At 27.6% G+C, this 17255-nt stretch overlaps 1 protein-coding gene across 4 annotated transcripts in view; it reads right to left on the minus strand.

The window, feature by feature from the left end:
- The window catches only part of Mical (Molecule interacting with CasL), a 202818-nt gene that overhangs the window by 56915 nt on the left and 128648 nt on the right, over positions 1-17255 (minus strand). For all 4 annotated transcript variants that reach the window (XM_075374228.1, XM_075374225.1, XM_075374227.1 and 1 more), the window contains 2 exons: positions 14920-15173; positions 11906-12027 (listed from right to left, as the gene is read on the minus strand). In XM_075374228.1, coding sequence (XP_075230343.1) covers positions 11906-12027; positions 14920-15173 — 376 coding nt within the window. The remainder of the gene's footprint in view (positions 1-11905; positions 12028-14919; positions 15174-17255) is intronic.

Raw genomic sequence — 17255 nt, forward strand, 5'->3', positions numbered from 1 at the left:
TGATACTCAGCTACTACAGTTAGAATTAGTTGTACAAAAATTCTGAAAACTAAGGGTCAATTTACAAAAAAAGTAATATATTAAAAACAATTAGCAAACATGTAATAATGGAAGGAAGAACTTTCAATGCAAAACAACTTTTTTTTATGTCATAGTGTAAAAATGTATTACAAGAATCATAGTGTATACTGAATTCAAGCTAAAGTCTATTCATACAGAGTTCAATTAAATAATAAGAAAATCAGCAGTTTATAGAAAAACATACAAAGGAAAATTTTTACACCCTTTTTAATATAAGCAATTTTTGTCCATAATAATTTCAGTAAAACAATTCTATAAAACATGTATGAGTTCTTATCATTCATTAAAATATTCTATTTATACTCTCATTAAATTTTAGATGCTATTATGTAGACAAAGATAGATATATGAAAAATGTACAAAAACCTATACTTTTAAACTTTGATTGGATCTCCCACCTCCAATATTTCCCCCAGTTTTTTTTTGGGGGGGAGGGTTACTTTCACTCCTATTTAGCTTAGGAAGATATAAAAAAAAAATTTGTTTAAAAAATATGTAATAAATAAAAAAATAGCTTTTTTTGATTTTTGGAAAAGGGAGAGAATTTTGTAACAATTTTTTTTTTAATGGTAAGATAAGGATGAGATTAACATTAAGTGGGGTTATGTTTGCAAAATTTTGAGCAAATTATACTCCCCAAAGAATCTACCTACCCTGCCTGGAGATATTGACCCCAACTCTTACCAAAAGACTGCCCCATACACACAAGTCCCTGTGTCAAATTTCATAAAAATCAGTTAAATACAGTCAAAAGTTATTAAGCTTCAACATGCCAACACACATACATAAGTATGTAAGTACATAAGAATATTACCTCCCACTTTTTTTGTTTTTGGGAGTCCCTGGGTCATGAAACGGCGAAAAATAAAAAAAACCATACCATTTTTTGACTGATTACCATACTGTCTTCCTGAAGCATAGCTCCAGAAGTAGGATGGCAGAAAGCAAAATTCATAAAATCTGATTATATCGCACGTCTGATAATCTCATCAATGCTCTTTTTCACAAATAAACAGTTTTAAAAGAATGTGAAATTTAAAAATGCAGTCAAGCTTAATATCAAACACATATTTATACATTTTAATCATTTGAATATTTTAATTAATCCTCAATTTTTTTTAAATTAATACCAAATTTGCATGGATACAATAGCTAGCTAAATAACTAAGCAGTTAATGAGTAGTTGAAATCTACCTGAGTTATTATATAGCAGTGTCTACATATATTCTAGAAACACACAGTAGTAAACTATGAGAGAAATTATTTTATGTTTAACTATTGTTTATTATTTTCCTCCATTTTATGTAAACACTCATTCATTACTTTGAACCTTTTAACGAGCCCACAGACAATTTAAATTCCTGTTTTTCATTAACTTCACTCATTTCTTTTTCTTTTCTCAACTATTTATATATTGCCGCACTTTTAAAGTTTTGCAGAATATTGATTACTAGTATAATCAAAGTCAATTCAAACTGTAACTAACCACAAATATTTTAGAACTGTTTTATAGAACTTATGACTGGAAATTATGAAGCATGGTTCAAAGTAAGGGCCGATGAGTTTTAAATAGTGATTGGCAACAATGATTAGTTTGCACATGCACAGTAGCTTTAACTGGTCTGTTGGGCTTTACTGTCATGTAACTGCCACACTGTCGTCAGTTCACTGTTGTTTGCCCTTCTATTAAAATGAGTGTGGTAATAACAAATCCTGCCAGTTGTGTAGTTCAATCAGTGATTAGATTTCTAAACCCAAGACAACAAAATGCTGCTGACATTCACTATCAATTGTGTAAAACTTATGAGCCTACCGCAATAAGTGAAAGAAAAGTGAAGCAATGGTGTTGTGAGTTTAAGGGAGGCCATTCAAATGTTCATGACAAACAAAGAAGTGGGCGGCCTAATGTCTGGACTGACAATCTTGTTGAATATGTTAATGCAAAAGTAAGAGAAAATGGTTGCTTTATGATTAGCAATCATTTTTCAAGAATATCATTTTCCTTTCTTTTTCCTGTTTAGCCTCCGGTAACTACCATTTAGATAATTCTTCAGAGGATGAATGAGGATGATGTGTATGTTCGACCTTCTCAGTTCGACCATTCCTGAGGTGTGTGGTTAATTGAAACCCAACCACCAAAGAACACCGGTATCCACAATCTAGTATTCAAATCCATGTAAAAATAACTGGCTTTACTAGGACTTGAACGCTGTAACTCTCGACTTCCAAATCAGCTGATTTGGGAAGACGCGTTTTAACCACTAGACCAACCCGGTGGGTTTTTTCAAGAATATCCAGGAATTTCAAAGATAACATTGTTGAGAATCATGTCTGAAACTAGGTTATTGTAAACTGTGTGGCATGATGGGTACTGAAAATGTTGAAAAGTGCTTACAAAGATCACAGAATGACATCTGCACGTGTTTTTCTCAATCATTTTAACCATGAGGGAGACAAATTTTTTCCAGTAACATTGGTGACAAAATGTGGATGGATATCGTATACCAATGGTGAGATGAAACAACAATCCATACAGTGGCATCATTTTGTTCAACTAAACCGAAAAAATTCAAACTCGCCCAGTTTCAAAGGAAAATCATGGCAATGTATTCTGAGACTAAAAGAGTAAGTAAGCTTTTGATTGATTTCATAGAACCTGGTACATCCATCACAACACTATCTATTGTGAAACACTTTCTAAACAATGTTGTGTCATTCAAAACCGACGACGGGGAATGCTGAGTTCAGGAATTGTTCTTCTTCACGATAACGCACGTTTACACACGGAAATAATTCAGATAGGAGATTTTTTATCATCCCCTTACAGCACTGACCTTGTGTCTAGTGACTACAATATCTTCCTAAACCTCTAAAACTGGCTTGTGTCTCAACGATTTGTTGAAAGTGAAGAGTTGAAAATCTTGGTGCAAAAGTGGCTACAATCTCAGGCCGCAGAATTTTATGTAGTAGGTTTGAAGATGCTTGTTTCACAATATCAAAAGTGATTGAAATGAAATGGTGATTATGTAGAAAAAAAAGTAAATATGTAAGTATTTGAAATTAATAAATTAGTAAATAATTTTTAATTAAATTTTTAATAAATTTTTCATTTTTTCAACTTTTCTCATTTTGTTAACGATCAGGCCTTACTTTTAAACAATGCCTCATATATACACCAAAAACGATGTAAAACTGTGTATTATACATTATTTAAAGTATAATTTATTTAATTTTTTAAACAAATTTTAAATTAGATTATATATAAATCAACACTTTATTAACTGTTAAGAATTTTTTACATTGGTTTTTTTTTACAGAACTACAACAGCTCAAATTTATGTTTTCATTTGTTAGCCGAATCACAAGAGAATTAAATTATAAAGGGAAGGATATAGTAATATTAATTACAATTAAACCATTTGTGTGTATACTGGGGTAATACACATTATGTTACATGTATACATTGCTAACATTAAATGTTAGCAATGCAAAATTAAAGGGGGAAGAAGAATATGTAAAGTAATACTAGAAATGAGATTTATTGGTAAACTAAAAAATGAGATCAAAGGTGAAAGAAAGAGATTGAAATTTGTCTTTGATATGCTAGAAATTAGAGAAGAAACATTATATCATCAGAAATGATGATGGAGATGCTAGCTGATAAAAATCATAAATTTTTTTTAGATCCAATGTGCCAACATAAAAATTATTAAATCCTTTTAAATTATGTATAAATATGTAGTTTCAAAACCACAAGAACAGAAATAGAATAAAATAAATTGTTAAAAAATAAAGTTTCCATGATCAATCATTAATTTTCTTATGTTTTCAGTATTTATTTTTTTTCCAATAAACAATATTTAAAAAGTAAAAAACTTCAAAAATCAAAATATTTAAAAATACAAATTTATAAAAATGTGTCATACCAAATTGAAAATCACCTTCATTTACACTCATCAAATCCGAAAGATATATATATATATATATATATATATATATATATATATATATAAAAACAACATACATTGTTAGATGAAGCAAAACTAATAATAATCAATACTAAAATATATAGTTAAAAACAAAATTTAAATCTTGTTAACCATAATTTTGCAATAATAAGTACATTATTATTCAAAGACATTTTAAATATTATGCAAGTTATTGTTTAAATCAGAACACAATTAAAAAGCACAAAAACATAAAACCAAGTACCATTCACCATATTAATTATGAACAGTACAGTACGACAGTCAAAACATATAATTCAATAATTAAATGTTAATAAAAAAAAAAAAATAAAAACAACGTACAACAAGAACAAAATGCATTTAAAATTTGTAACAGTCAAATTTGTAAATGTCAAATAAAACCAATAATATATGATGTGATAACATTAATATTATAATCTCAAAGCTATTAATCGGTTTGATACAGCATGATCAAAACATAAAACCAAGGCACAGAATGTATAAAATACCTGCAAATGATATCCTCAATGTTGCAGATTCTAAAATTCTTGGTCGATATTAATTTCCTTTGATCGATGACTATTTCTTTTTTCATAATAAAAAACCAATAAAGAAATGATTTCCACATTTCATCTTAAATAAACAGATAGACACATTATCACGCGAGCAACTTATTTTGATTTTAATGTAAACAACTGAACCGATGAACACAAAAGGAGAGAGTAAAGCAACATAGAGAAACAATCAAAATAAAGGTTATAAATCAGAATATTAATCTAGGAAAGAGGAATGAGTGAAAAGTATGTATGACAGGAATCTGGGCAAATAGTGACAGATCGGTGTTAAAGCGAAAATGGGAAAAATTTAACAATTTTTTTTTTGTAAATGTAACAAAAAGTTATATATTAAAACATATATTAATATGAGAATTAATATTAATATATCTCATATATTAATATGAGAATGGAAGTAGCGACAGAATTAAGGGAAGAACATGTTTTTAACTTTATTTACTCTTATTTTTTATTTAATTTTTTACTTAGACAAATGCAGATTATCTCTGTTGATAAATTAAGCCAAAAGTACTAAAGAATAACGATAGCCTAAAACAAATAGCAGGTAAAGTAGGTTAAGACTATTACTTTTTTCTATGTTTAATTTATAATAAACTTAATACAGTCTCCTAAAATTATTTTTTATGATTGTTTGAAAAGGTGATCATAATTATTTTGAAGGATGAAAGTATTAATCAAATCAAAGCAGCTGAATACTTTTTTAAGATATTTTTAATAATAATTAGATAGCCAAACTGTTAAAAAAACCTCATCCACTCTATGAAACATGTAGACCAAAAATGGCGATCTGAATGAGTCTTTTTTTTTAAGCAATGAATAAAAGTAAGGACATGAATTCAAGTATGGAATTTCATCTCATATTAACATAATGCAACTTAAAAATTTCTGATAATAATGATCAAGCGAGTTATATATATATTTATGTGCGTGTGTGTGTGTGCATGTGTGCGTGCACACACATCCCATTTAGATAACACAATACCATTTAACCCTCTCAGCCTGATATCTAACAAGTATCATTCATTGTGATACAAGTTTTCAGAACTAATTAATAAATTTAAATCAAGTTTGGTTTAAACATATGCCTCCTTGCAGTTTTCAAATAAAAATTTACAATAAATTTACAGTCTTGCAATAGTGAGCGCAAGAATTAGTTAAAATAAGAACAACATTTTTTAACGGATATTCATGGATCATATCTAATAATGTAAAATTCTCTGATTTAAATTTAAAATTCCATTTATTCTCTACATAAACAGAATATTTCAATGAATAATTTGACACAAATGAAATATATGTACACAAATTCAAACTAACTTTATATAACTGATAATTAAATTTGTCTCAATAAGGATGCATAAAAATTTTATTTCATTTTAAAATCTTTTCTTCGGGTTGTAATTGTTCACAGTATGAAAAGTTTATTTAAATCTGTAGATACTAAAACTGAATAAATAGATGTTCTCTTTCCTTTGGTTGAAATTCGTAGTAAAAATATATTTATGTTCCATTTAGCTCATTATTAACAAATAATGCAGAAGAAAAAGAAACCACTTTTAATTAATGTAATAAATAATGATCAGCCTTAGCACAGATAAAATAATTAAATTTAAAAAAAACATATATACTTTGAAAGCACAGATATAAGCAAGAGGCAGAAGAATCTCTATAGCCATCAGATTGAGAGGGTTTAAATAATGTAATTTATAGAACAAACAACACATTTATGGATATTATAGAAACATAATACAGATACAGACATATAAATAACTAAAAGCGTACAACCAGAAGAAATTTCTATTGAGTCAGACATAGAATGTAATTTTTTTTATATGAAGTCATCCATATCTTGATTACTTTGATGCTAAGTTATTTATTTCCTTTTTATTATACATTAATCTTTTAACTTCTACAGATTTGATTACATCATATAACCTTAGTTTTTTCAAATTTTATCAATCCATAACATTTTCAACACTCTCCCCAGCAACGTCAAATTTCATACGTCCAATTTGCTTGTCAATTAAATAAACACTATGTATAATAAAATATTCAATGTCATATGAATATCATAATATTTCATTATTTAACCCGTATCATCATGCGATTAACTCAGGGTTCAGGGTGCTAGTGAAATATAAATGATAATCTGGAAGTCTATGAGCTATCAAATGATACTTTATTTACTCTAATTTAAATTTTGAAGAAATAAATATTAGATCGAAATACTCATTTAGAGAGGAAAAAAATTACCTGGACTTATAAGTGGAAATGGTAAAGGGGCTTATAATAAACGTAAAAAAATAAATGTGTAAGTAGGGGTGGTGGATGACTGATTTGTGGGGGGTTGAAAAATGGTATTATTATTATTACTATTAGTTGATGTCACAAAAATGTGTGGTTATTTAAGACACAGAAAGGTATACTTTCACCCAGTTTTGTCAAAATTACATTGCTTTTGCAGAAATGAAAAATAAAAAACGAAAAACAAAGAAGATTTTTCTTGGAAATTTTGAGGTTGTTAAAAAATGACCTCTACAAAAGTTGTAGATTTTGCATGATCTACAACTTTTATATTGGAAATTTTTTTTCAACCCCCACATCACCCCTCCACCACCTCCGGTGACGCATTTATATTTTTTACACTTATTATAAGCCCTTTTACCATTTCCACTTATAAAAGTCCAAGTAACAATTTTTTTTCTAAGTATAATTTGGTTGGACTATATAGGGATATTTCTATCCTCAAAACAAATAAATGATTAATTCTTACGTGAAACTCATTAGTTTCACAAGTAACAGTATGTTATATAATGCAATTTAACCAGATAAAGTCTCAAAATGACTAAATAACCAAATTACACAAAATTAATAAGAGACATTAATTACAAGCCATATTCTGAATTCAAAATAATTTTTAAACAGAAATAACAATATTAAAAAAAATATAAACCCACCAAATAACATGAAAACTGAATAAAAATTACAATAAACTCTGATTTATAACTAATAATAACTATAAATTAAGAGGTGACCCACTTAATTTACTAAAAACAATAGATGGGTTCATAACAAAAAGGGATAGTAGTTACTGCAGTCTATTCATGTATTCTAGCAATAATATTGCATATTTTTATAACTTTCCTTGACCTGAGACTCTCCTCTTCCATCCTACTAATCAGTGTTGCATTTTAATGTCGTACTAGCTACTTCATTTTCACTGCAACCCCATACATATATTTTTCATTATTTTTTTTTAAAGATTTTTATAATATCCACTTTCTTAATTTGCCTGACCCCACTTAGTGAACCTTTCTTTTGTTTTTTATCACAACGTTTTAGTGGAAAACTTCTATTACTAACATCGTTACATAATTTTTACCAAATAAATTACTGCATAATTGGGAAATTAATATACCTTCTTAGACATAGAATGGAAGCATAGAGGACACAAATAATCTCTTAAAATATTTAATGAAGACTATGATAATTAATTTAGAAAATAAAAATTTTAAATCTAAGATAATGGGTATGAAAATGAATAAAAAAGCTACAAAATGTAAATTACCACAATATACTTAAAAAAAGACAACTAGATGTAAGAAAATGCTTCACTGAAGCTTTAAAAGAAATTACAAGTTGTAACAATCTCATACCAAGTTTCAAGAGAAACAGGAAACAAATTTCAATGAAATGAAATAAGACTACTAAATACGAACAGCTCTTACATCTTAACTGATTAAAATTGTCAATTTTTTAATGGTAAAGGACATCAATGTAAAATCGAGGAAGTTTTCTGAGTTGGAAAAGGTGGTCTGATTGAGTTTTTAAAACAGATGTTAGATTATACAATATAAAAATACCAGTTGAAACTGCAAATAGAGATGTTTTAGTATCCAATTTAAAATAACAGAAGAAAGTGTTCATCTCGTTAGACACCAATGTTGATGAAACAGGCCTATAAGCCTTTACTGGAAACATATTTGATCACAGGCATATACAGAAAGAAGATGTCTGATCTTAAACAAGAACAACCTGCTACAAACTATATGATTTTTTTTTCTTATATAATGTAGTGATATAGAATCCAGCTGATCAATAAATGACTGTAAGTAATCTAATGTTAGAAATACACTGAGGCAGCATTTTCTGACATTTGCAACAATGTGGTGTACAATGTTGTACATTTTGTTTTTTGACTGCCTGATTGATTACCACTACTTGGAACCTATCAGGTTCTAATGACAAAGTCTCTTGTCTTGAAAAAAATTAGAATTATAAAATATATATTAGAATAATATATTACATATTAATAATATATAGAATATTAGAATTATAAAATTAAAAAATGTCATAAATTTGTATTAATCATACATAATGTATTAGATCAGAACATTTAAGAATATAACTTTAAATTTGTCACTGAATGAAAATTATTAATAATAATTTTATAACAAAAAGGAAAACCTACTTCTATGCAACGAATAATACTTGGACTTACATGTAAAAAATCAATGGTTGGTTCTTGTGCTGAAATTCAGCTCCACTGTATACAAGAATAAAAAAAGTAAATGGTTCATTGACCATGCCCTCCCTCAACCACTGCTTGCTGTTTTTCTTAATCCTTTCTTTCCTAGATTCACATAATCAGATAAGCCAAAGCACTCCTCATGTGTTAGGTTCATGTTAATGATTAACTTTTTTATAGAACAAAAGCCATGAAAATATAACTCCACCTCTACAAACATTTTCAAAGAACAGTTCCTGAAAGGTTTCATCTAAAATAGTCATTGATTCTAAATTAGTATTATTATTAATCATGTTATATCATTACAAGACATAACTGAAGACTAAAAAGTCTAAATACCTATTAAAATTAAAAATATAATACAAAAATAATTGTAATACTGTATTGCAGATGTACTACTGTGATAGAATCATAGAATTCACCTTTAAGAGAAAGGTAATGTAGTAAATTTATAAAATGTTTTATCATGTAAGTAAAAAAAGAAAAACATTTTTTAAAGGTTAAACAAAAATTTCAGTTTTGAGACTTTGTTTAAATAATTCATCTAAAATTTTTATTACATTACTATTTTTGAAAATGTTCCAAAATTGGTTATATTGGACAATCGACCAAAGCACATAATAATAGTCAATTTTTAAAATTGCAAAATTATGGTTTACAACTTAAAAACTACTATTTAAAAAATATTTTTAGAACTAAAATGGCTGATAGTTTAACTATTTTTATAAAAATCACTTACAGATACAATTATCATCACCAAAATCAAAACTTTCGTAAAATAAATGAAATAAACTGAAAAAATGAAATCAAACAAAAAATGGATGATAAAAAGGACAGTAGATTAATTGAAAAGTAAATTCACTTATATCATTACATAAAACCTATTTACTGTCTCCTGCATAAAAAAAAAAAGTAAATAATGAAGAAATGAATAATATAAAAACTGATTATATTTAGAAAATTACACCTAAAATATTATAAAGTAAATAAACAAAATAAAAATTGTAGGATAAAACAACTACAAAAAACTGACAAAATGTTTCAAAATAATGTTTAATAGAAAAAAATAACAATCCGATTAATAAATAATTAATGTATATAATAAATATGACTAGAATAAAACAATTAACAATAAAAATACTAATTAATTTCAATTAATTAGTAATTTATTAACATTAATTTCAGAATCGGTCAGTATTAAATAAATAATCAAACTCAACAAAACAACAATGATATTACAACAAATTACACATATCCATAATAGGAGATAACAATCAAAATATATTTCAAAGAGTACGAGGTCTGAAAATAAAACAATGAGACTAATTCATTAAAAATGGTTACAAATAAAATTTTTTTTTATCAAATTTAATAAGTTTACCTTCAACAACTAACAGTTCGTAAACAGAAATTAGTTTTTTTTTAATAAATTTATTATTCAAATTCCTTCACCAAGTAACAAGTATGAAATTTATATTGTTTTAATGTAAATTTAATTTTTAGAAGAAAAAAATTTTCATGGGGAGTTAAGGTAAAGCAGCGATAAATAAACTTATAACTGCCAACACTGTTAACAGTTACATAAAGTGATGCTTTGTAACAATAGGTAATTATATTTTTGAGGATATTTTGACAAACAGAGCATTATGTACTTCATGTTTTATTGTACAGGTCATTCTATGTAGATTAATAAAGTAGAATCAACTTTCCGTCCAGGTGCACACTTTTAATAAACACTACACATTAAGTGAAGTACAACTATCCGCACTCAATTATTAACACAAAAATTTTCTTTGGTTTCAACTTTCCTTAAAACAATCTGTCTCCAAAATACTTTAAAAAAATTCTCACAACTACCTTCATTGCCTCCATAACAGATTTTATAGATACCAATTGATTTCTCTTTATAAGATAGTATATACTGTAATGCAGTATTTCTACCAAAGGTATGAGCTAAAATGTCCTTAGGTGACAAGCAACCCCAAGAATTAGTGACTAAATATAATCCTGGAGAGAAGAAGAATAAAGACTAAACCGGGTTGTTTTAGTTAGGAAATTATAAGAATGAAAAATATTAGTCTCATTGTTTTATAATAGGATCCAGTACATAAAAATTAATGCTACATAACACAGCACTCTTTTTTACCATGTTTCTTTTTTGTTACAACTTTATCACTGTTTTCTGTACTTTCTGTACTTTGTAAAGTCCGTTTTACATCTGACAAACTACTAACACTATTTTCAACAGAATTAATTTTTGGTAAATCTTTATAATTTGAAGAATTTGAACTTTTATTGTCTGCAATTATTTTAATTCTATTTGTAATGGTATTGGGATTATCTTTATCAATTAATTTTGTCATAACCTTTTTAATATTTGCTGCTTTGATGCTATTACTCCTATTTAAAAGTACATGGTTTTTGTTATCTTTTAATGATATTCTTTTAAAGATACCATCATTTATGTCTGAGGTAAAAACCGTATTTTCTTTACTAATTTGATTATTGTTTTCATTATTAATACTATTTTTATTAGGGTACACTAATTCCGATGACTTTTTTGGCATTGTTTTATTCCTAATTGGACGTATAGGAGGAGAAGGAGGTTTAGCAACCTCATTATTATTTTTAACATCAATCACAGCAGAGGAATCTTTTATCTTTTCATTATCACCACTTTCGTTAATGACACTAACATTATCATTGATACCCTTAATATTAACAGTGTTGGAATTACTGGTTTTATTATTCACCTCAGTCTCTGATCCCGAATCAGAACTTTGTCTTTCCGGCATCTGAAGTTCAACTTCTTTTTTGCGTAGTTCTCTAGCCTTTACCTCTTCTTCACCCTCGGTAGCAGTATCGCTTTCATCATCTGTAATTAATACAGATTAATCAATAAAAAGCAACTACAGAATTTTTGGAATTACATAAATAACGTTTTTAAAGATTCCATCAGTTTTAGCTAAATTATAGTATTCTTTATGAATGGGCTGAATCACATCAATACCAGACACATTTATGACAAAATATTAAACTGGATCACCTTAAGACATTCAATTTTATCCCATATGTTTCTCCATCACTTAAAATATTTAAGGATTTTTCTTCTAAAAACTGAAATTATATGCTATTGGCATTTTTTAATAACCAAAAAAGCCAATTCCACTAGCAAAAAAAAAAAAAAGAATTGTCCAGCACACCATTAAGGTAATGCTGGATAAAATTTATAATACAGCAACCGTCAACTTTTAATTCAATGAAAATTCATTTACTTAATAATCTGCAACAATAAAATAAAAATATTTCTAAGTTTTATCTTCAGAAGAGTTACTAGAATGAAATTAACATATTAAAACTCAAAATCTAAATGAAAATATCAATATTTAGAAAGGAACTGCCAGTTAAAAAAAGCTTTTTCAGGCACAGAAACTCAACACTGGAATGCACAAAGCAGAATTGTTTTAAAATTATATTTTTAATAGTAAATGTAAAATTTTATTATTTTTTAAAAACAAATCAAAATACTTATTTATGACTTAAATAGTTAAATCTAATTAAGCTCAAACTGCAACGCTTTTTAAACTACAAAAAGAGAACAGCGAGTTTAAAATTTTAGGAAATATGTCTTATGGAAGAGAATATAAAAGTTTTTAAAACATGACCATTCTTTTACAGAATTTATACACATGAACAACTTAATAAAATTAAGTTCCAACTTTCCTTCTTACACAAATTCAAAAGATGTGATACTAATTTTATAAGATGTTTGAATTCTTTGAAAGATTTCCATTTCAGTAGCATATGTCTACATGACATATATATTAAAGACAAAAAGAGGTTACTCCTTTAGGAACCCTGTACTTATTCTTCGGTTGGTCTTTAATATATAGAAAAACGTCTTTGCAGGAAATATTTAATCTGGTTCCCATACAATCGTTTATTGACCACTGCTGCTTTTATCCTTGAAAAGTGTATTGAACTTCAAAAACACTACAGGGGCAACTGCTGTTTACAGGAGCCTTGTATCTTCCTTCGGGTAGGTTTGTCTCACACTGCTTATCCTTCATTAATTGATCAACCTTTATGATTCTGCACTTCTTTTCCATATCTTAGATTTCTTCTTAGGATTCTGTGTTTGTAAAAGATGTTGGGATCTGTACAGCCGAGCTGTCCTTATTGTTCGGTTCCTAATCCCTTCCTAAATATAATGTGTTTTAAAATATCACTTTTAGTTATATTAAAAAAAGTGAGTATTATATTATAAAACAGGTTTGTGTTTTGCGTTTACATCATTTGAGAATCTTTTACATGATAATTTATGAATACCTCTCCAGTTATTGTAGCATAATCTACACACTCTTATCTAAACACTTAAATCAAGTCACAAAATGAGTCGAATTCAGAAAAAATTTACAAGTATCAAATAAAATATGTTCCCTCCCTCTTATAATTTTGAAAGTAAAAAATACCTACTCATTGAATGAATTTGTGTTATACCTTTCGTGATGAATTTGAAGCCTGGATTTGAAACTGGATGAAATCTTAGGCGATATTTATCAAAAATAATTATATTTTCATTTTCAGATACCAATCTATCTGCATAAAAGTTACTTTTTTATTATTATTATACACATTTTCTTATTCTTTGCACACCACACACCCCAAGAAACTATTGTAGAAATTATATACTATAGTAATCTGTATATTACTATACCAGTTTTTATAGTAATATACCAATTTTTGGCATTTAAAAAAAATATTTGTTAATAAATGAAAACACAATAATTTAAAATAAGGTTGATGATCAGAAAATTCATCAAAAAAATGCCAAAACTGGGCAAAGAACAAAGATAAGGCAGTTAAAAGAGCATATTTCTAGAATTTAACATTTCAAAATTCAAAATTTCTGTGAATTTTACATGGATGTCATGATGTTTTCAGCAGTGTGATTTCCACAATCTGTTTTTGGGTGATAAATAGCACCTAAAAACAACAGAAAGCTTCTTGATTATAAGATTCACTGACTATTTGACCTTGTAGATAATATTAATGATGTACAAATCCAAAATGATATAAAAGAGAAACTTGTAGACATCTCTTTGTTTCTTGTTCTTTACTTGTGGTAGTTTATTTGCAATCGGCGAGTTACAAAACTTCCACTATAGTGACTAAGCCTTGCTTTTAAGGCAGTACATATGTACCCAACTTTGTCTTAAGAACTGTTGATGCCACAATACAGTATATTGTCAACATGAAGTTCTTTTTTCAACTGAAGCACATCAGGTATGAATTTTGTAGTCAACTAGCACACCTAAATCCTCCATTGAAATTGTATATGTTGAACTAATCAGCATTTCTCAGACAGTCAACCTTTGTTTAACTTCCAAATATTTTCATTAACACCAATATTTTTGCTTCTTAACAATTTATCAGAACACTGGTCACTTTCTACCAAAGTTCGACAATTTTTTTTTTTGTAAGCCATTAATATCATACTTTTACAATATATAATCCAAAAGCATCATCACCAATTTCTTACATAAAATTTCAGCAATTTTAGCAAAACTTGAAGTGGTAATTTGATCAAGATATTTTATCATTGTTAATGAAAATGCAGAAAACTGTTCAAAATTATTATACATAAACATTGCAGGCAGTGGTATATATTTTACTGATCAAGCTACAAAAATCACACATTTGCATCAAGGTTAACAACAGCATTGTCAGATAATTTTTTTAACAATCTACTATAATAACAACCTACCTTCACTGTCGTACTCCTGGTAACTGAATCTTTCATGCGAATCGTCAGAATCATGACAACTACCACTCTCATCTTCTTCTTTAATTTGATCCTCACGTATAACATCTTCTTTCACATCATTATCATGACGACCATGGCTGTGTCTACGCGTCCAATTTTCAGCCAAGCGCAGTGTTTCATCAGCTGTCAATGCTTCAGCAAAGTCTGCTTCAGCGTCGTCATCATCATCATCATCGTCATCATCCTCTGAATCACTGAAAATATATTCATAAACAAATTAAGTACCATTTATTAGAAGAAAAAAACCAGCTGGTAAGTTTGAAATAAATGCCTAAAAAATGATTCCCTTTTACCATTATTACACTAAAAATGTTCTAAATGTATTTGTAACTAATTTCTTATGGAAAAGTTTGGTAAACAAACAATTTTAAATTTCTCATTCGATTATGACAGTTAACAGACGTTTTCAATAGTTTATTATTAAAAATAATAAATAAAAACTATACAGTAAATAAGTCCATTTTCTGTAAGGCTTTGTAAGCTAAAAAAAAAATTTTTCAAATTAATTTTATTTCATTAATTTTTTAAAATCATGCCAATTTTATACTACCACAAAACACACAAACTGTAACCACAATCAATCTCATGAGTGTCTGCTACTTGAACTTTGCTTACATTTAAAAAAATTATTAATTGATATCATAATTTGCATTCAACTTTTATTATTTAACTATGCCAGAGTTGAGACAATTAATTCACTGATGGTTATAATTGACTGAAATGTCGGATTAGTTACCCACAATCAACACATTTCCCTAACTCTTTTGATCCATGTTATAGTCATTCACACCACATCACCATGTGCACCCACATATACACAGTCCTTTATAATTTGTTCTGCCATGGCTTAAGAAAAATCACACTCAGGTTCCTAATAGTGTTTACAGTTTTCAATATTTGTATCAAAGTGAATATCTTTTAGTTTTATGACAGTGCTCCGACCTCTGAAGAATTATCTTGGCCATCTCTCTATGCATATAATTATTGCATCTAGTAAAGCTTCATCTTTAATTTTCTGCAGAATAAGAAGTTTAGTATAAATTTGTTCTCAGAGACAACTTCTGCTATTTGTCACTTATCATTACTCACCTCTACTACACTTAGATAATGGTGATCACATCTACTTGGTACTGCAGCAATAAAATTTGTTATACTGTGCAATTTTAAAAATTCCTTTAAACTCTAGCACATAATTCCTCCTGTCTTATTGCCATACCACTGGTCCCTGTCAAGAAAATAGTACATAACATACTAATGTTTGATCATCAGGTGTCTATATTCACATAAGCATCAGGTCTACAGATAATTAACCCATCCGAAAATAAACTGGACAAGCTCTGTTCATACTTCACACTATTGCAATAAATGTTAATTTTTTTCAAATTCAAGATCATCCAGTATTATAGTTTTGTTATCGTTTCTAGCTTTTGTTATTTGTGACTGATGTATTAGTTGTTGTCCTACTAAAAGATTTTTTCTGGCAAAATATATAAGCAGTTTTCGTATACTATGTTCCCTTGCCTTACTGTTATCATACTACTCAATTTTCTACTTATATCACGTCAATTTCATTTTAATATAAAAATAACTAAATATACTATATTAACAAATAATGAAACACATTACAATGAAATATTGTACTCATTACAATATTTCACACATAGTGCATGTGTGAATACAGTCACTTGATTATCAAACAACAGAAAAAAATAAAATATCATGTACAATTACCCTGACGGGGACCAATGGCATAGCAATAAGACAAGCAAGCAGGGACACTAAACACTCAAGTTGAATACATTTTTAAAATGGCACAATATAATAAATTCTATTTCTAAAGTACCAAGAAGATATGACCATCTTTATTTAAGTGTAGGATCAGTAATGCCAACTGACAAATTAATTGCAATTAAAATAAAATTTTATTTCTTACTAAGCAATAAACATAAAATACAAAACTACCATTCTGTAATACTATTCATAATTAAACATAATTGAAATCTTATTTAAATAAGATTTATAAATAATATATAAAAAATAGTGAGATAACTAGAATAATTAGTTAAATGAAACAAATCCAGATTTCTTATTTTTAGTCTGAATTAAGAATTCAATAAAAAAAATCATGCTGTAAGAATTAAAGACAGCTAAAAAAAAATTATGATGTTAATTATATTTTAATTTTGAACAAAAAAAGAAAGATTACCATAATTTTCATTTATTAATGCATATTAATATATTATAAAAGCACCTATTAAAACATGATTTTTTTTAAA

Source organism: Lycorma delicatula, chromosome 8 (assembly GCF_047948215.1).
Source record: "Lycorma delicatula isolate Av1 chromosome 8, ASM4794821v1, whole genome shotgun sequence".
NCBI lineage: Eukaryota > Metazoa > Arthropoda > Insecta > Hemiptera > Fulgoridae > Lycorma > Lycorma delicatula.